Below are 13,758 nucleotides of genomic sequence, written 5' to 3'. Positions count from 1 at the left end.
TTGGTATCCAGCAGTACGGTAAATAACGAAAGATGGGGCAGCGAGTGGCGCTCGCGGACTCATCTTTAAGGGGGCGCGCCTATTGGAAGCGGGCGCGCGCGAAGCAGTGTGCAGATGTGTCGCAGATTTTGTAAAGTCACTGGACGCACGGAAAGCTCCAGCACAAGGAAGTCCCTCTGGATAAATTGACTCCCAAAGTGTGAGGGAAACCAAAGCGGCGGAGAGGACGGAAGCGAGGCGCCGCTGTCAGAAGCAGTTAACGTTAGCTTAGTTTGTGGGAGAGAAGGACGTTACTTTGACAGTTAAATCCCAGCGGACGGAGGCGTGCGCAGAGATGGAGCTGTCAGCGATTGGAGAGCAAGTGTTTGCCGTGGAATCAATAGTCAAGAAAAGAGTTAGAAAGGTAAAGGTTCTCAAACGTGCCCCAATTTTCCTGTTTGTTTACGTGCGCGATGTTGTCAGCATTTGGAAGGAGTCTCGTTTTTTGGGGGGGGGATGATGCTAGTTTGGATGCTAATGAAAGCTTGGGAGATTAGTAGCGCAGTTCCTCGTTTAATCTGATTATCTAATTGCAGGCTTTTTAAAGGGGGCGGGTAAAGGAGGGACGTCCCGTTAATGTAACGTGGTGACTGTTGTTACTGCACAGCAGCTTACAGCGCCAGGTGTTTGCTCTTTAAAGCCTTCAGAGGGACATTGTTATCAGCCAAACTCCGTCGTGTTCGGCCTGTCCACTCGCTAATTAGGTTTGGGATCTAATACCATGTTGTGTTGACATGTGCAGGTGCGTTGATAGGAAGCAGCCCGAGCACAAAGCACAAGAGGGGCCCCTGAAACTACTATTTTCCACCTCAGTAATTTCTGGTAATAACTGCTTAATTTCACATTGATGAACTGACGACCGCTGTAGATAAAGCCGTAATCACTTTTCTTAATGCCAATATTAAACACACAGCGAGGTGCGTCTTGTGAGATCTTTAAAGCTGCAGTCTGCAGGATTTGTTGTTGTCATACGTAAAGTCCTAATGTTTGGCATTTTAAGAGTTTACATGATCTATCAGAACGCTTGAAGTTGAAAACGGTGACCTCCGTAGTCGCAAAATGCAAGAAATGCTTATTTTTTAACCGAAAAATAAAAAGTTATTCAACTTCCTGTCCCGCCCCATCAAAACACATGAGAACTCGTGCACGTCTACGTGCACGCCAGATTTGCGTACACGACTCCTCATTCATCAACTCACCTGTCATTTGCGATCATGGAAGACACAGTGAGTAGACTAGCCCGTAATGAAGTTCAATAGTCTAGATAAATAAGCGTGGGGACGAGCCTACCTTGTATCGCGCGTGCACAATCGGTGATTGACAGGCAGCAGAGCCCAGCTCGTAACCTGATTGGTTACCTTTTACCGGTCCGGTCTGCAATTTTGTAAACAAACCTGCTGGCTTTGGAGGGACCTAGCGGGACATATAGGGGACCTAGAGAACTCATTTTTTTTTGTATTGGGGTATTTAATGTACTACTTTCAGAATCCCCGGACAGTTCCAGACATTATGCTTGAAAAAGAGTTGCAGACTGCAGCTTTAATAAAAGCAGGATTGAACAGTTCTAAAAGCTTATTGTCAATTTTTGAAATGCTGAAATAGCTGCCAATCTGATCTCTGGAAAGTATTGGGGGTGGATGAAAAAGTATTTATTTAGATTTTTGATAAGTTTGCCTAACTTTTCCACCACACGGTCAGAAGCCAGGTCTAAAGTGGTCCTTGTGTTTCTCTGGGACCAAATGTGACCTCATGAAATTGCACGAATAAGAAACACTATTGGCATTTTTTTTGCATGAAAAACCAAAGAATTCATCCATTCTTGGTTTATGCTGTGCGGTTTGCTTAAGATATACAGTAGGCTCCCAAGACTTTAAAGGGAAAGTACAGTAGATTAACCAAGCACAAGTTCAATGAGTGAGCGGTATTTCTGTAAGTCATACTGTATGTTATGTTATTTCTGTGCTGCTCTTCGAGGAAATTCTTGATATTTGGATGTATTTATCAGAGCCAAAAACGGGGGGGGGGGGTGTTTGCAATTATGCAGCACATTCATCTTCTCCGTGATCTGGGGAACTGGGTGAGTCAAGGGAAGTCGGGAAAAGTGGTGACTTCACCCGCTGAGAATACCTTTCAGAGCTTGGAGGTTATTATCGGATGATGTCACCGAGGATGACTAACTCTTGAGTGCCCGTTTTAATTGACATCTCAATAATAGATATTGTCTGATGGCAGAGGGGCATCTCTCCACACACAAACATGAGAATATCCGCGCCAAATGTGTTCAAGTGTTGCTGAAAATCAAAGCTAGATGGAATCTTTAGTGGAGATGAGATGTGTATCTGTTTGCGAGTGAAGCACACTGGTCATATTTCACAAAGGATGCGCAAACCTTTCAGCCAGCCATTAACAAGATGCAGCGCCCTGAAAGTTCCAGTAAAATCCAAAGTAATGAGAGAAATTGCTTTAAAGAAAGTAATTCCCCCGGTTATTTTCACTATGCAGGTAAATTATTATTTTTTTAACCTGGAGTCGAGAGAGGCAGAAGTAGAAAAGACCGTCAACCACGGCGATTTGACTTCCTGTTTTTCTTAGTTATATTGGTTTATATACCTTTTCAGGACTGTAAAAACAAGATCATGTTCTGTGACATTGTAATATAAACGTGCCGTCTGAGGCAGCTGAACTTTGTCTCCACAGGGGAATGTGGAATATCTGCTGAAGTGGAAAGGATGGCCTCCAAAGTGAGTATGTAGACTTACAGAAGAATTCTCGTGAGATAAAAAGCACGAGCTTGTCTCATTATTTGAATTCTCAAGAAAAGCCAGTTATGCATATGGCATGCGTCATTAAGCTTCATGGAGGTATACGACCCCGTTTCCAAACAGGTTGGGATGATGTGTGGGTTGATTGTTTTGTTTCTTTTATTCATTCTTTCAGCCAATCAGAGGATGCTTTAGCCAGACCATCTAGTTCTCAAGAAGAGGCTTTCCCCACGAGAAAGCTCTCCCTCAGTTCTGATTCTAAGCAGTGTGCAAAGCCTATCTAGAGGTACCTGAGACTAAGAACGAAATGACGATGAATTGATGAACTGAATTTTAATTGTAATTGTTAAAAGTTTGGCCTTTAACAAAAAGGAAAGATGGCATGAAATGGATTATTGTGCTGCATTCCATCTCACAACCATTTAGAGTAGAGTTTGCCACCGACTTGTTTAGAGGAAATAAAAGTTGTAGCAACCTACGGAAGCTTTCACATAAGTGAAGCTTTGGTCACAAGATTGATGGGGCTTGCTCCCTGTACTTTCCGTGCAGGTTTTCTAGAGGTGCGCGAGCAGCCTTGAGCCTCCCGTCGTCACCCGCTTTCCTCCACAGGGTTGCAAGAAAGACTTTACGATCTGTAGTCCTGTGTGTACAACCCCTGACCCGCAACTCCCACCGCCTGCACCTCAGCTGTACTGGTTTTTCTTTTCATTTAGCAACTGTCTTTCGTGGCGCTTTAAAGGTGCAGTTCATCCTTTTTGGAGTTCAAGAAAATGTCTTTTTTTTGTTTGTCATTTATTTATTTATTTAAAACAGGGACAATGCACAAAAGCATTAATCGTGAGAGAAGAGATGCCTTGTGCCAGGTTGTAGCTCATTTCCACCTGTAAATGTGACGTATGAAAGATGAAACTGATTTCAAGAAAGAAACAGAAAGCCCAATCAGTAATGTTGTTTTGAACGTTGCTTTTCTTAAAAGAAGAATATTTGTAAAAAAAAAAGTTCAAACATGCTTTCTAACAATAGGAGCATCAGTTGGATATGCGCGGAAATGAATGTAGCAAGGGTTCTGGAAGAGATTAAAGGTATTTCTTTATGAATAAAGTCTTCAATAAAACCTTTCTGTCACATTGTGATTAGAAAGTAGTGACGGACGGATATCCCCCACTTTGACTGGAGCCAGTGTGTGAGCCCTTTTGTCGACATTTGAATAGGACAAGTCATGTCAATTACAGAGTGATTTAAGCAGCTAAGTGAATGGAAAGCAAGTGAACTATGGAGTTCAAAGAAACTTAAGAAGGCTTTTCTATATCTTGTTGTAATGTGTCACAGGTATAGCACCTGGGAGCCAGAGGAACACATTCTGGACCGGCGCTTGGTGCAGGCCTTCGAGGAAAGGTAAGGTACCACTCATTATGGAAAGCGATGTCTGATGTGCCAAAATGTGCCAAATCCACCTGTCACCTTACATTCTATTAATCCTGAAAAGATCCCACACTAAGTTCTTTGCTTATAACCCCCACTGACAGATCCTTAGGATCTTTTGCACTGAACAGCCACGCAATGCAGTCTTTCTTCTTTTTCCGTTGGAAGGTGTGATGCAGTGAAAACACATCTAGTCAAAATGACCTAAGATTTACAGTCATGTGAAAAATGAAGTGCGCCCTCTTTCAGAGTTTTATGTGTCAGGACCTCCTGTAATTATTTATTGAACAGAAAGTGAGCCAAAATGCAGACACAGAGTGTGAAAAACTGAGTGCAGCCCATGATTCAGTAGCTTGTAGAATCTCCTTTAGTAGCAATAATTTAAAAGTAATAATTTTCTGTATGATCTTCTCAGTCTCTCACATCGTTTAGGGGGGATTTTGGCCCTCTCTTCTTTACAGTGTTTTTTCAGTTCATTAAAGTTTGCCGGCACTGGTTCATATGCAGATCTCTTGAGGTCCCTGCACAGCATTTCAGTGAGGTTGATGTTTGGATTTTGACTGGACCGTGCACATTGATTCTTTTCTTTTTTTTTACCATTTTATAGCTATGTTTACATAAGCTTTCTAACCCCGAGTAATGCCTGAAAATGGACCCCAAACCCCAGAAAATTGCACACTTTTTTCTTTTAAACCCCAAATGTGAGCCCAAATTTAGACAAGCTGAACAGAAGATGTTTAGGATATATGGCTGGAGCAAAACAGAGCAAGGAAGAGGAAGTAAAATCTTTTTTTTTTTTTCTTTGATCGTCATGGGGAATGTAAGATCTTTGGCCGACGAGCACACAGCAGGAATATTGACACGGGGTCTCTGTACCCGGCTTTTATACTACAGAGCAGACAGGCACTGCAGACATAGCGGTAACGGTAAAGGAGGAGGGATTGCAGTGCTTGTTGGCAAACAATCGGGTAATTCTGGAGATGTTATTGAAGTTTGGGATCATTGTCTTGTTAGGTGCAAAACAAGCCCAAATCACAACCCTGTAGACCCGTGAATGTAGCTGTTGTTTTTTATTTTTGCAATATTCTGAGTATTGCATGGTCTGACCTTGGGGTGAACTTGCTGGGACGTCCACTCCTGGCAACGGTCTTGGCTGTTTTTCACTTGTGAATAATCTCTGTAACTGCAGAATGATGGACTCAAATTGTTCGGAAATGACCTTGGACATAATCCGCCATTTGATTTCCTCATTCATTCAGTCAGCAGAGCGAGTTCTTCTACTTCTAGAAGTCCATCAGGCACAGTAGGAGGCGACTTTTTCCACGAACATGGCATGTCCTTTTGACAACGATCCCGTGGATGAAGGTGCAGCATTATTGCGCAGAGAATTAAATATTTGTCGGGAGATGTTTTAGCATTTACAGACAAATATCATTTTGAGCCACACCATCAGAATTTTGTTGGGACAAAAGAAAAAAAGACATAAAAGACAAATAAATATTTGTATGAATAGGCTTAAAAAAATATATATATAGGCCTATTATATTTTATAAAGGCACTTGTGTCTTGGGAGGTGGACTCAGAGGATGATCCCCCTCCAGGGATTCCCTCAGCCTTCCAATATTCCAATATTCTGGTTTAGGGCCTGTTCCTCTGCCCCCGTTAGAGGTGGCGGTGCTGGGCACCACCCGTTTTACGGGCATCTGCCTTCTTTCTGTTGGCTGAGTAGAAGTCTGTGTTAGTTTAAATAGGCTTAATTATTTAACAGAACATGATATAGATGAGAAGACATTTATGTGTGTGAAAACAGCATTATGTTGGGGATAAAACAACTGCACAGTCAAATAGCCACTTAATATTTACTTTACAGTGTAAAACATGATCAAAATGAGGAACCTCCATGCCGGGGTCTCACCTGTTTGAACAATGTTTTTATATTTCATCTTAAACTGCTGCCAAGAGCGCTTCTCCCCCGCGGGATTGCACCTAAATTAAATAAATGAATGGGCTACCATTCAAGCAGTTTCCCCTGTAATATTATTGTGATTGCAAAGGACTACATTTAAACTTACACTTTTGCTGCTGCAGCGGTGTTGCACTTACTTCTAAAAACGTGTTGAAACTCGCCGTATGAGCGCATTAAGATTTCCAATTCGAGGTTGGTGAAAAATGTAGCCCTCACCCTTCCCCGTTGCCATGGTGACTCGTCGAATCGGGGCTCCATTGATGCTGGCTTTTTAAAGTTGTGGCGCACACGCAAAACTCAAGGTGAACCTACTCAGAGTTGACTAAACTCACTCAAATCAGCGTTTCTGGAACCGTTTTCTATCTCAGATCAACTCAGAGTTCAGAAATGGACTCAGAGTTGGTTGAACCTGCTTTGTGAAACGGACCCCTGGAGACTGACAAAACATCTGCTTTTACAGAGGTGCTCACACTTACTGATGATCAAGTACTCAAGTGTATTTGAACAGCAGCCGCCTGGTGCTACTTACCCTCTTAATTCCCATAGAAGCAGTAAGGGAGGACTTCTAGTTTGTCTTAGTTTTTGTTAAATACATAATGACATGGTGCAATGTGTGGCCTGATTCTAAGACCTGTATAGATCCAGATGATTTTTCATCATGTCCTAACACAGAAATCCTTAAATCTGAAAGAGGGCGCGCTTCCTTTTTCACAGGACTGTAAGTGTAAACAAGCAATACTTAGAAATGGTCACTTAATGTGGTGTTTCAAAGACATTTTGCTGTCAGCCTCTTAACAGGCTGGTTTGGCTTTTATAGAGAGGAGAAAGAGCGAGCCGTTGGCCACAAGAAGAAAGGCTCCAAAGCTAAAAAAGACCTTCTGCAGGTAAAGTTTGGAATATGAAAAAAAAAAGCCATCGTCCAGTGATGGTACTGCCGTATTGTCAAGTGTTCGTTTTCTGTTTCAGAATACTGTTTACGCCATGGATCTCCGCAGCGCTCACAAGATTCACACGGACCCTCCTCCTCGCCTGCGTCTCTCTCTGACGCGCTCTCTGGTCGCCGACAGCGAGGACGAGCCGTACAGTGCCTGCAGCCTGGGCTCACGGCCACAGCTGGCACATCGAAAAAGCAAACAGAGGAGGCTGAAGAACAGATGCCTCAAGTCAAACCCTCCAAGTCTGACACAAGAGGACTGGGAGGAGATGGGAGTGGAGGAGGAGGAGGAAGATGAGGAGGAGAACAGTGTTGAAGAGGAGGAGCAAGAGAAGAGCGGCGGCGTTTTGAAGGGTAAGTGTGTCAGTCGGACAACCAGTCGACTATAATCACTGACGAGTTTCTGCAGCTTCGCAGAGCAGCCAGCATGTCTTTAAAGGGATAGTTCGCCTCTTTTGACATGAAGCTGTATGACATCCCACACTAGCAGTATCGTTTATGAACATTTTCTTACCCCACGCTGCGTCCTGTGAGCCGACTTCCAGCCTCATTTTGGCGTTGACGAAGGTAGTCCGGCTAGTTGGCTGGGGTTTAAAAAATAAAGCATCTTGCTTCTCAAAATAATATGCGTTCAAAAGAGTGATACATTTGCATCACAAAATCGTTCAACAGAAAAAAGTCAGACCTCACAATCGCTTGGCGCTATTTTCTCTCTACCTTCGTAACACTGCGTCCTGCCGCCTGCCGACAGCCGCGCTTGTTACGGTGTTTGCTGCTCGGAAGCAGGGGACTGCTCGCTCTGCACTTCGGTCTACACAGCACGCAGTGATACAAAGGGAGAGAAAATAGCGCCAAGCGATTGTGAGGTCTGACTTTTTCCTGGAGAACGATTTTGTGATGCAAATGTATTACTCTTTTGAACGCATATTGTTTTGAGAAGCAAAACGCTTTATTTTCTAAACTCCAGCCAACTAGCCGGACTACCTTCGTCAACGTCAAAACGAGGCTGGGACTCTGCTCACAGGACGCAGCAGGGGGTAAGAGAATGTTCATAAACGATATTGCTAATATGGGATGTCATACAGCTTCATGTCAAAAGAGGCGAACTATCCCTTTAAACTTTTAGTCTTGATGCTTTAAAGGTTTATCATGTTTATCATTTGTAAACATTGTTCACTTTATGTGAACAAAATGATAATTGTGGGGTGCAAAATTCCATCCTTTAGTCGTCTACAAAACACTAACGGCCGCCTGTTCCTGCTGCGCCGCACCTTCTCTCTGCCTTTGTCCGTTTTTAACACGTATCAGGGCAGAAACTTAACTCAATGATGGTGCACAAGTAACAAGCTTGATGCAATTTCTGTCCGACTGCAACTCTGACCTTTCGATCCGAACATTTGTGCCTCAATCAGGACAAGAGGGGGCAGACGGCTGGAGTTCCGCCGCTGGACCAGACAACGCCGCTACACCGGAGAATGCGTGGAGACCCGCCATCGGTCCGGGAGAAGTGACGGTCACAGACGTCACCCTCAACTCCATCACAGTGACCTTCAGAGAATCAAGAGTGGCCAACGGCTTCTTCAGAGACTGGGGCCTGAAGGTGTGAGCTGGTTGGCAGTGAGGTCACCGCAGTGAGGTTGTGAGAGTTGGCCGTGGGCCCGAGTTGGAAGTTTTTGTTCTCTCTCTCTCTCTCTCTCACTGTCCTTCCCATCACAAACTTCTTCCAGCTCAGTGAGTGGTACGTTTACATGCACAGAGTCACCTGACTCTGCAGACCTTGTCCTTCAGTTCCACTTCGCAGAACTGGGACCAGAACTGAGTTAGGCCCAGGAAGACAACAAAAAACATGCATAAACCAATATGTGGTATTGGTCAAAATCTACAGATAACTAACTTTTCCACCTTGAAGATATCCCGTACAGTTTTCTCGTAAACACGGCTATGATCACATCGTTGGATTGAAGTTTGGTTACCTTAAGGTTTAACAAATGTGCCAAATGGATTTCTTTCATATCATCCATTTGAAAACAAACGATTTTCCTCCCACTCGCATCTCGTTCCACACACGACTGCTCAAGAACGATTGGCCTCATATTTTTTTTTTTTTATTGAGTACATACATCCCTCAACATGTGAAACAGACATCCATGAATATTACTATCGATAATATACCATTATTTTCATTATTGTTATTACTGTCACTTTTGGGTATGCTGTTTAATATTGCAGTTATTACAGTTCTATTAGTATTGTCTAATACTGACTAATTGTCATTACACATACTATATAAACACAGATAACAGATACTAATTATTAGAATCATGAGGGTCATGTTTCTGTTATAATTTTGTTAATTTTTCCTCTTTTTCTAATGCTCCTATCAAATCCATATCCTTACCCAAAGAAAGGACAGATGTCCTGTGCTGGCGTCATCGTGTAGGATGCAACACTGTGGTTGCCCAAAAAAAACAGAAGAAATTTGTTGCAGAGGAAAGATGTCGTCAGAGGGTGTATTTACACGTAAACACATCATCATATTTCCATTCACTTTATATACCTGAAGCACCCCAGCGGTCATAGCTGGAGCAGGACTACACCCTGCACAGGTTGCCAGTCCATCCAACCACCACACACACTCACACCTGCGGCCACTTTGGAATCACTTAACCTGCTATGTATGTTTTGCGAGGAAGCTGGAACGCCGCTGAGCTACAACTTCACTGTACCGACCCATTTGCATGGGACCCACAGACCTACATGTCAAAGTATTTCCCCATTCAGCTGCTTGAGATCTCATACCCCACCTTTAAAGCTGAGTGGGTCGCGCGTTTCTTTTTGTTTCTTCCAACTGGAATTATTATTATTATTATTATTATAAATAGAAAGTGAAAGATTATGAAGTAGCACAAAACTGGAATTCAAAATGCTTTCTATGTTTGCACTTGATATCCGTACTTGAGCAAAAGCACTTTAATTCTTGCTCCAAATCTTAATCAGAATACAGAATATCAGCAAAGTGAGATTAGGATTAGGATGTGAAGAAGAGGAGTCCTCTGTGCATGTAAACAGAGCCACTCTTTATTGTCTCTTCCACACTGTGCGAACCGCTCCATCCTGGACTCAGACATATTGTACATACTCCAAACCACAGTGAGGTGGACATGTCCTTCAGTCACACACTAACATGCAGTGCTGTACCTGTAGCCCGTAAAAACATAGACTGTTATCACTGTACAAACATGTGGCTTAGTCTTGTATGCGTTTCAAAGTCGTGAGACGATTTGATCCGCCTGCATGCCTCTCTCCCCCAGTACAGTTCTATCAATGCGAAGGCCGACTGCGTAGTTTCCCCTCAGCACCCAGCTCTTCATCTTAAAACATAACGCTCCGCACACAAGAGACAAATGAATCCGGTACCAAAATCCTGAAAGCAGATGTCAGTTAGAAGTTTGCACAGCATTTACATCACAGGGGTTTATGCGTCCACCTGCTATGTGAGGGGCAAAGTTTTACATGGAGTGTATGCAAAGGGACAAAAGAAACCTGGAATTTGTTTTTATGTTGAAACAAAGAAAACTCTCAAAGACGTTAGAATGCACCGAGAAGGGAAGTTTTCCAGACAAACAGGTGAATGTTTATTTGGATGAGGTTGCATACTTGAGCATGTGTGTGGCATGAAAATCAGATAGAGCATCTTCCTCAAATGCTGACAGTGTTGATGACAAATGACAATAGGACAAAGTTTGGAGGAAAATAAAAAAAAAACGAAAGCCCAACCGACCCCACTGCTTCGGTCGGACTCTGCTGGCTTCCTGCCTTGTGGACGCAGGAGCCGAGCTGATGTGTCATCATCTGTGGAATCTCCCACAGTGGCGTTCGTGTTGTTTATTCCACATTGAGGATGACGGGTCAGCATCTTGTGATTCTGAAACGGTCTCTGTGTGACAGTGAAGCCGCAGGGAAAGGAAGTGCCTAATGTAATTTTGTTGTTTTACACCAGGAGCTTTTAGGGCCAACGTCTCTCCTCGTCCATCACACACATACATCATGACTGCCCCGTTTTTTTGTTGTTGTTGTTGTTTTTTTCCACTTTCTGTGTCTGTAAGCACCTTCCTCCACCGATTTTATTGAGACCAAACATATAGACAGAGGTGCGGAAATGTGTTTTTTAGTCATTATTTTTCTACATGGACCTGAATGTATATTTATTCTTTAGATACCTGTGTATTTGTCATGCAGATGACTGAACAGGATAGTTTTTTATACTGTTTGTTATAACCACTGAGCTGAGGCCATATACAGTATAAATGTACTGACATGGGAAAAAAAACAAACTTAAAGAACGTTGCCTAATGTTGTCGCTTGCGCTGCTTTTGTCCACCACTGAGCGCAGAACCTTGCACTTTATTGTGATGTAACCCTGCACATTACCCGCTCGAGTCTAAGAGTTGTTGTGTATAGATTGTTTATATGGTAACACTGAAATAAATGTTGCATATGTTTAATATGATTTTAGTGAACTTGTGCTTGTTCACGTTGACTGAGGTGTCTTGTTTTCAGGTTTTATGTTTTTCAAGTCATTTGAGAAGAAAACATTAAGAAGTGTTAATGGAATAAAAATAAGATGAAAACCTTCCCCGAGAACTGCTTGTAGGATTGAAGCACTGACACAAAGGCTGTGTACATTTGAAAGTCATATAAATCTATATTTTATTCACAATAACAAAAAAACCCCATCAAATTTGAAAAAGAAGTGACATATTTTGCTGCTTTCGGGGAAAATATTAGCTCATCCTCTCAAAAAAAGTTACACCAGGGCAACAAAATGCTAGAGAGGTAAGTACAATTGGTATGTGTCCTATAGTGAATAATTGTATTATCGTACTGAATATTAAAAGAAGACAGTCTAAATAGCCTTTGTACTGGTTAGTCATTTTCATGCTACAAGTTTTGAACCTTTCATCTGAATAGCACTCTAATAATGATATCAGTGGATCCATCAGCCTGGTGGTTCTGTCCATCCACTTTCTTTTTCATAATTTGGAAATTGTGACAGTCCTGTATCTCACTGGTAAACAGTGAAGCTCAGCCAGAACTGGAGTGAAGTGATCCCTAACCCAAGCAGATAGCTAAATAGTACGGTTAGTGTCTTCAAATGTCACTGGAACATATAAAGTGGAAGGAACACAACAGTGGTAGCAAATACTGTTCTTTTCATGGACTGAACCAAAGGGCACCGTGCGCAACGACTATCAAAAGTGACCTAAAATGGAGCCCTGTGGGATTCCACATTTAGAGAAAGAGACTATAAACTTCTCCCTATACTGACAGAAGCCATTGTATTTGAAAAATAATGTCTTCACAGACATTTTCAACCTATCCCTCTCCATGTCATCTGTTCCCACATGGATCAAGACCACCACCATAGTGCCCTTCCCAAAGAAAAACAATACAACATGCCAGAATGACTATCGCCCAATCGCACTCACTTTAGTTGTAATGAAGTGTTTTGAGAGGATAGTCATGTCACACATCAAAAAGGACATCCTAGACACAATAGACCCCCTGCAATTTGCATATCGTCAGAACCGCTCAAGTGATGATGCCATCAATGCAGCCATCCATATAGCCCTGTCACACCTTGAACACAGAGACACTGATGTTCGAAAGCTGTTTGTGGACTAGAGTTCTGCATTCAATACTGTTATCCCCAACAGACTGACTGAAAAGCTCTCCACCCTTGGAATGACACCCTCCCTCTTTCTCACGAACAGACCCCAAGCTGTTAAGAGTTGGTGCCAGGACATCCAGCTTCAGGACAGTAAGCACAGGGAACCCCACTTTTGGACAACAACCATATCAACCTGCAATATTTGCAATTTTTGCACATGACACTTGACTGATCTTTAGTTGCATATTTTGCACTTTATATTCTATATATTTAATTTTTCTTGTATATTCTCTTTTAGCATAGTTTTTTGGTTGGGAAGTCACAAAGTAAGTTTTTCATTACCCAATTATAACCACTGTCTCTGTTATTGTGTATATGACAAATAAACATCTTGAATCTTGAAGTCATGAACAGTCATTGTAGACCATCAGCAGAGCAAATTGTGCTGCGGGGTTCAAAAACCGGACAGGATCTCATCGAGGACATTTACGTGAATTCACGAGACGTCAGTAAAAACAACTTTTTCCAAGAGTCTACAGATGGCTGGCAATTTTAAAATGGCCGAGATTTGAGGTCATCAATTTGGCAAAAAAAAGATGTTGGATTTTCCCAGTCAGCTGTGCAAAGAAGTACCAACAAAACTGGAGGGTTGTAAAGGGGAAACATTTAGGTTGACCGAGGAAGACAAAAAAAAAAAAAAAAAAAAAAAAACTCACAGCAATATGCCTGAAAAAAGGAAAGGAAAAAAAAAAAAATGAAGAAAACGAGCCAACTTACAGGATCCTTGATGACTTGTGGCTGATGTCAGCTAAAGGACCAGCCGAGATTGGCTGTCATTGCCTCTACAGCAAATGCACAGGTGAAATTTCCCATAAATGTAAATAGGTCCGGTGATGCCGCGGCCGTTTTTCAGGATGACGGATGTGTGACGGAGCAAAGAGCGTCCCAACTTTTCCTCAGGAAA

The 13,758-nt window shown here is 42.5% G+C and overlaps 1 protein-coding gene across 2 annotated transcripts; it reads left to right on the top strand.

Moving 5' to 3' along the window:
• Positions 1–89: 89 nt before the first annotated feature.
• Positions 90–12,034, top strand: cbx7b (chromobox homolog 7b). Of its 2 annotated transcripts, none has more exons than XM_075457935.1 (6): positions 90–403; positions 2,737–2,780; positions 4,131–4,196; positions 7,007–7,073; positions 7,156–7,477; positions 8,536–12,034. In XM_075457935.1, the coding sequence occupies exons 1-6, from the start codon at positions 335–337 to the stop codon at positions 8,727–8,729; spliced, it is 762 nt and encodes a 253-aa protein (XP_075314050.1). In that variant the 5' UTR covers positions 90–334; the 3' UTR covers positions 8,730–12,034. The 2 variants fall into 2 exon arrangements, with proteins under 2 accessions (XP_075314050.1, XP_075314049.1); XM_075457934.1 differs by having other exon boundaries at positions 6,977–7,073.
• The last annotated feature ends 1,724 nt before the right edge of the window (positions 12,035–13,758 follow it).

The sequence above is a fragment of the Odontesthes bonariensis genome, chromosome 23 (assembly GCF_027942865.1).
Source record: "Odontesthes bonariensis isolate fOdoBon6 chromosome 23, fOdoBon6.hap1, whole genome shotgun sequence".
NCBI lineage: Eukaryota > Metazoa > Chordata > Actinopteri > Atheriniformes > Atherinopsidae > Odontesthes > Odontesthes bonariensis.
The sequence above is the reverse complement of the archived record's forward strand: the minus strand, read 5'-3'. Positions and strand labels throughout refer to the sequence as shown.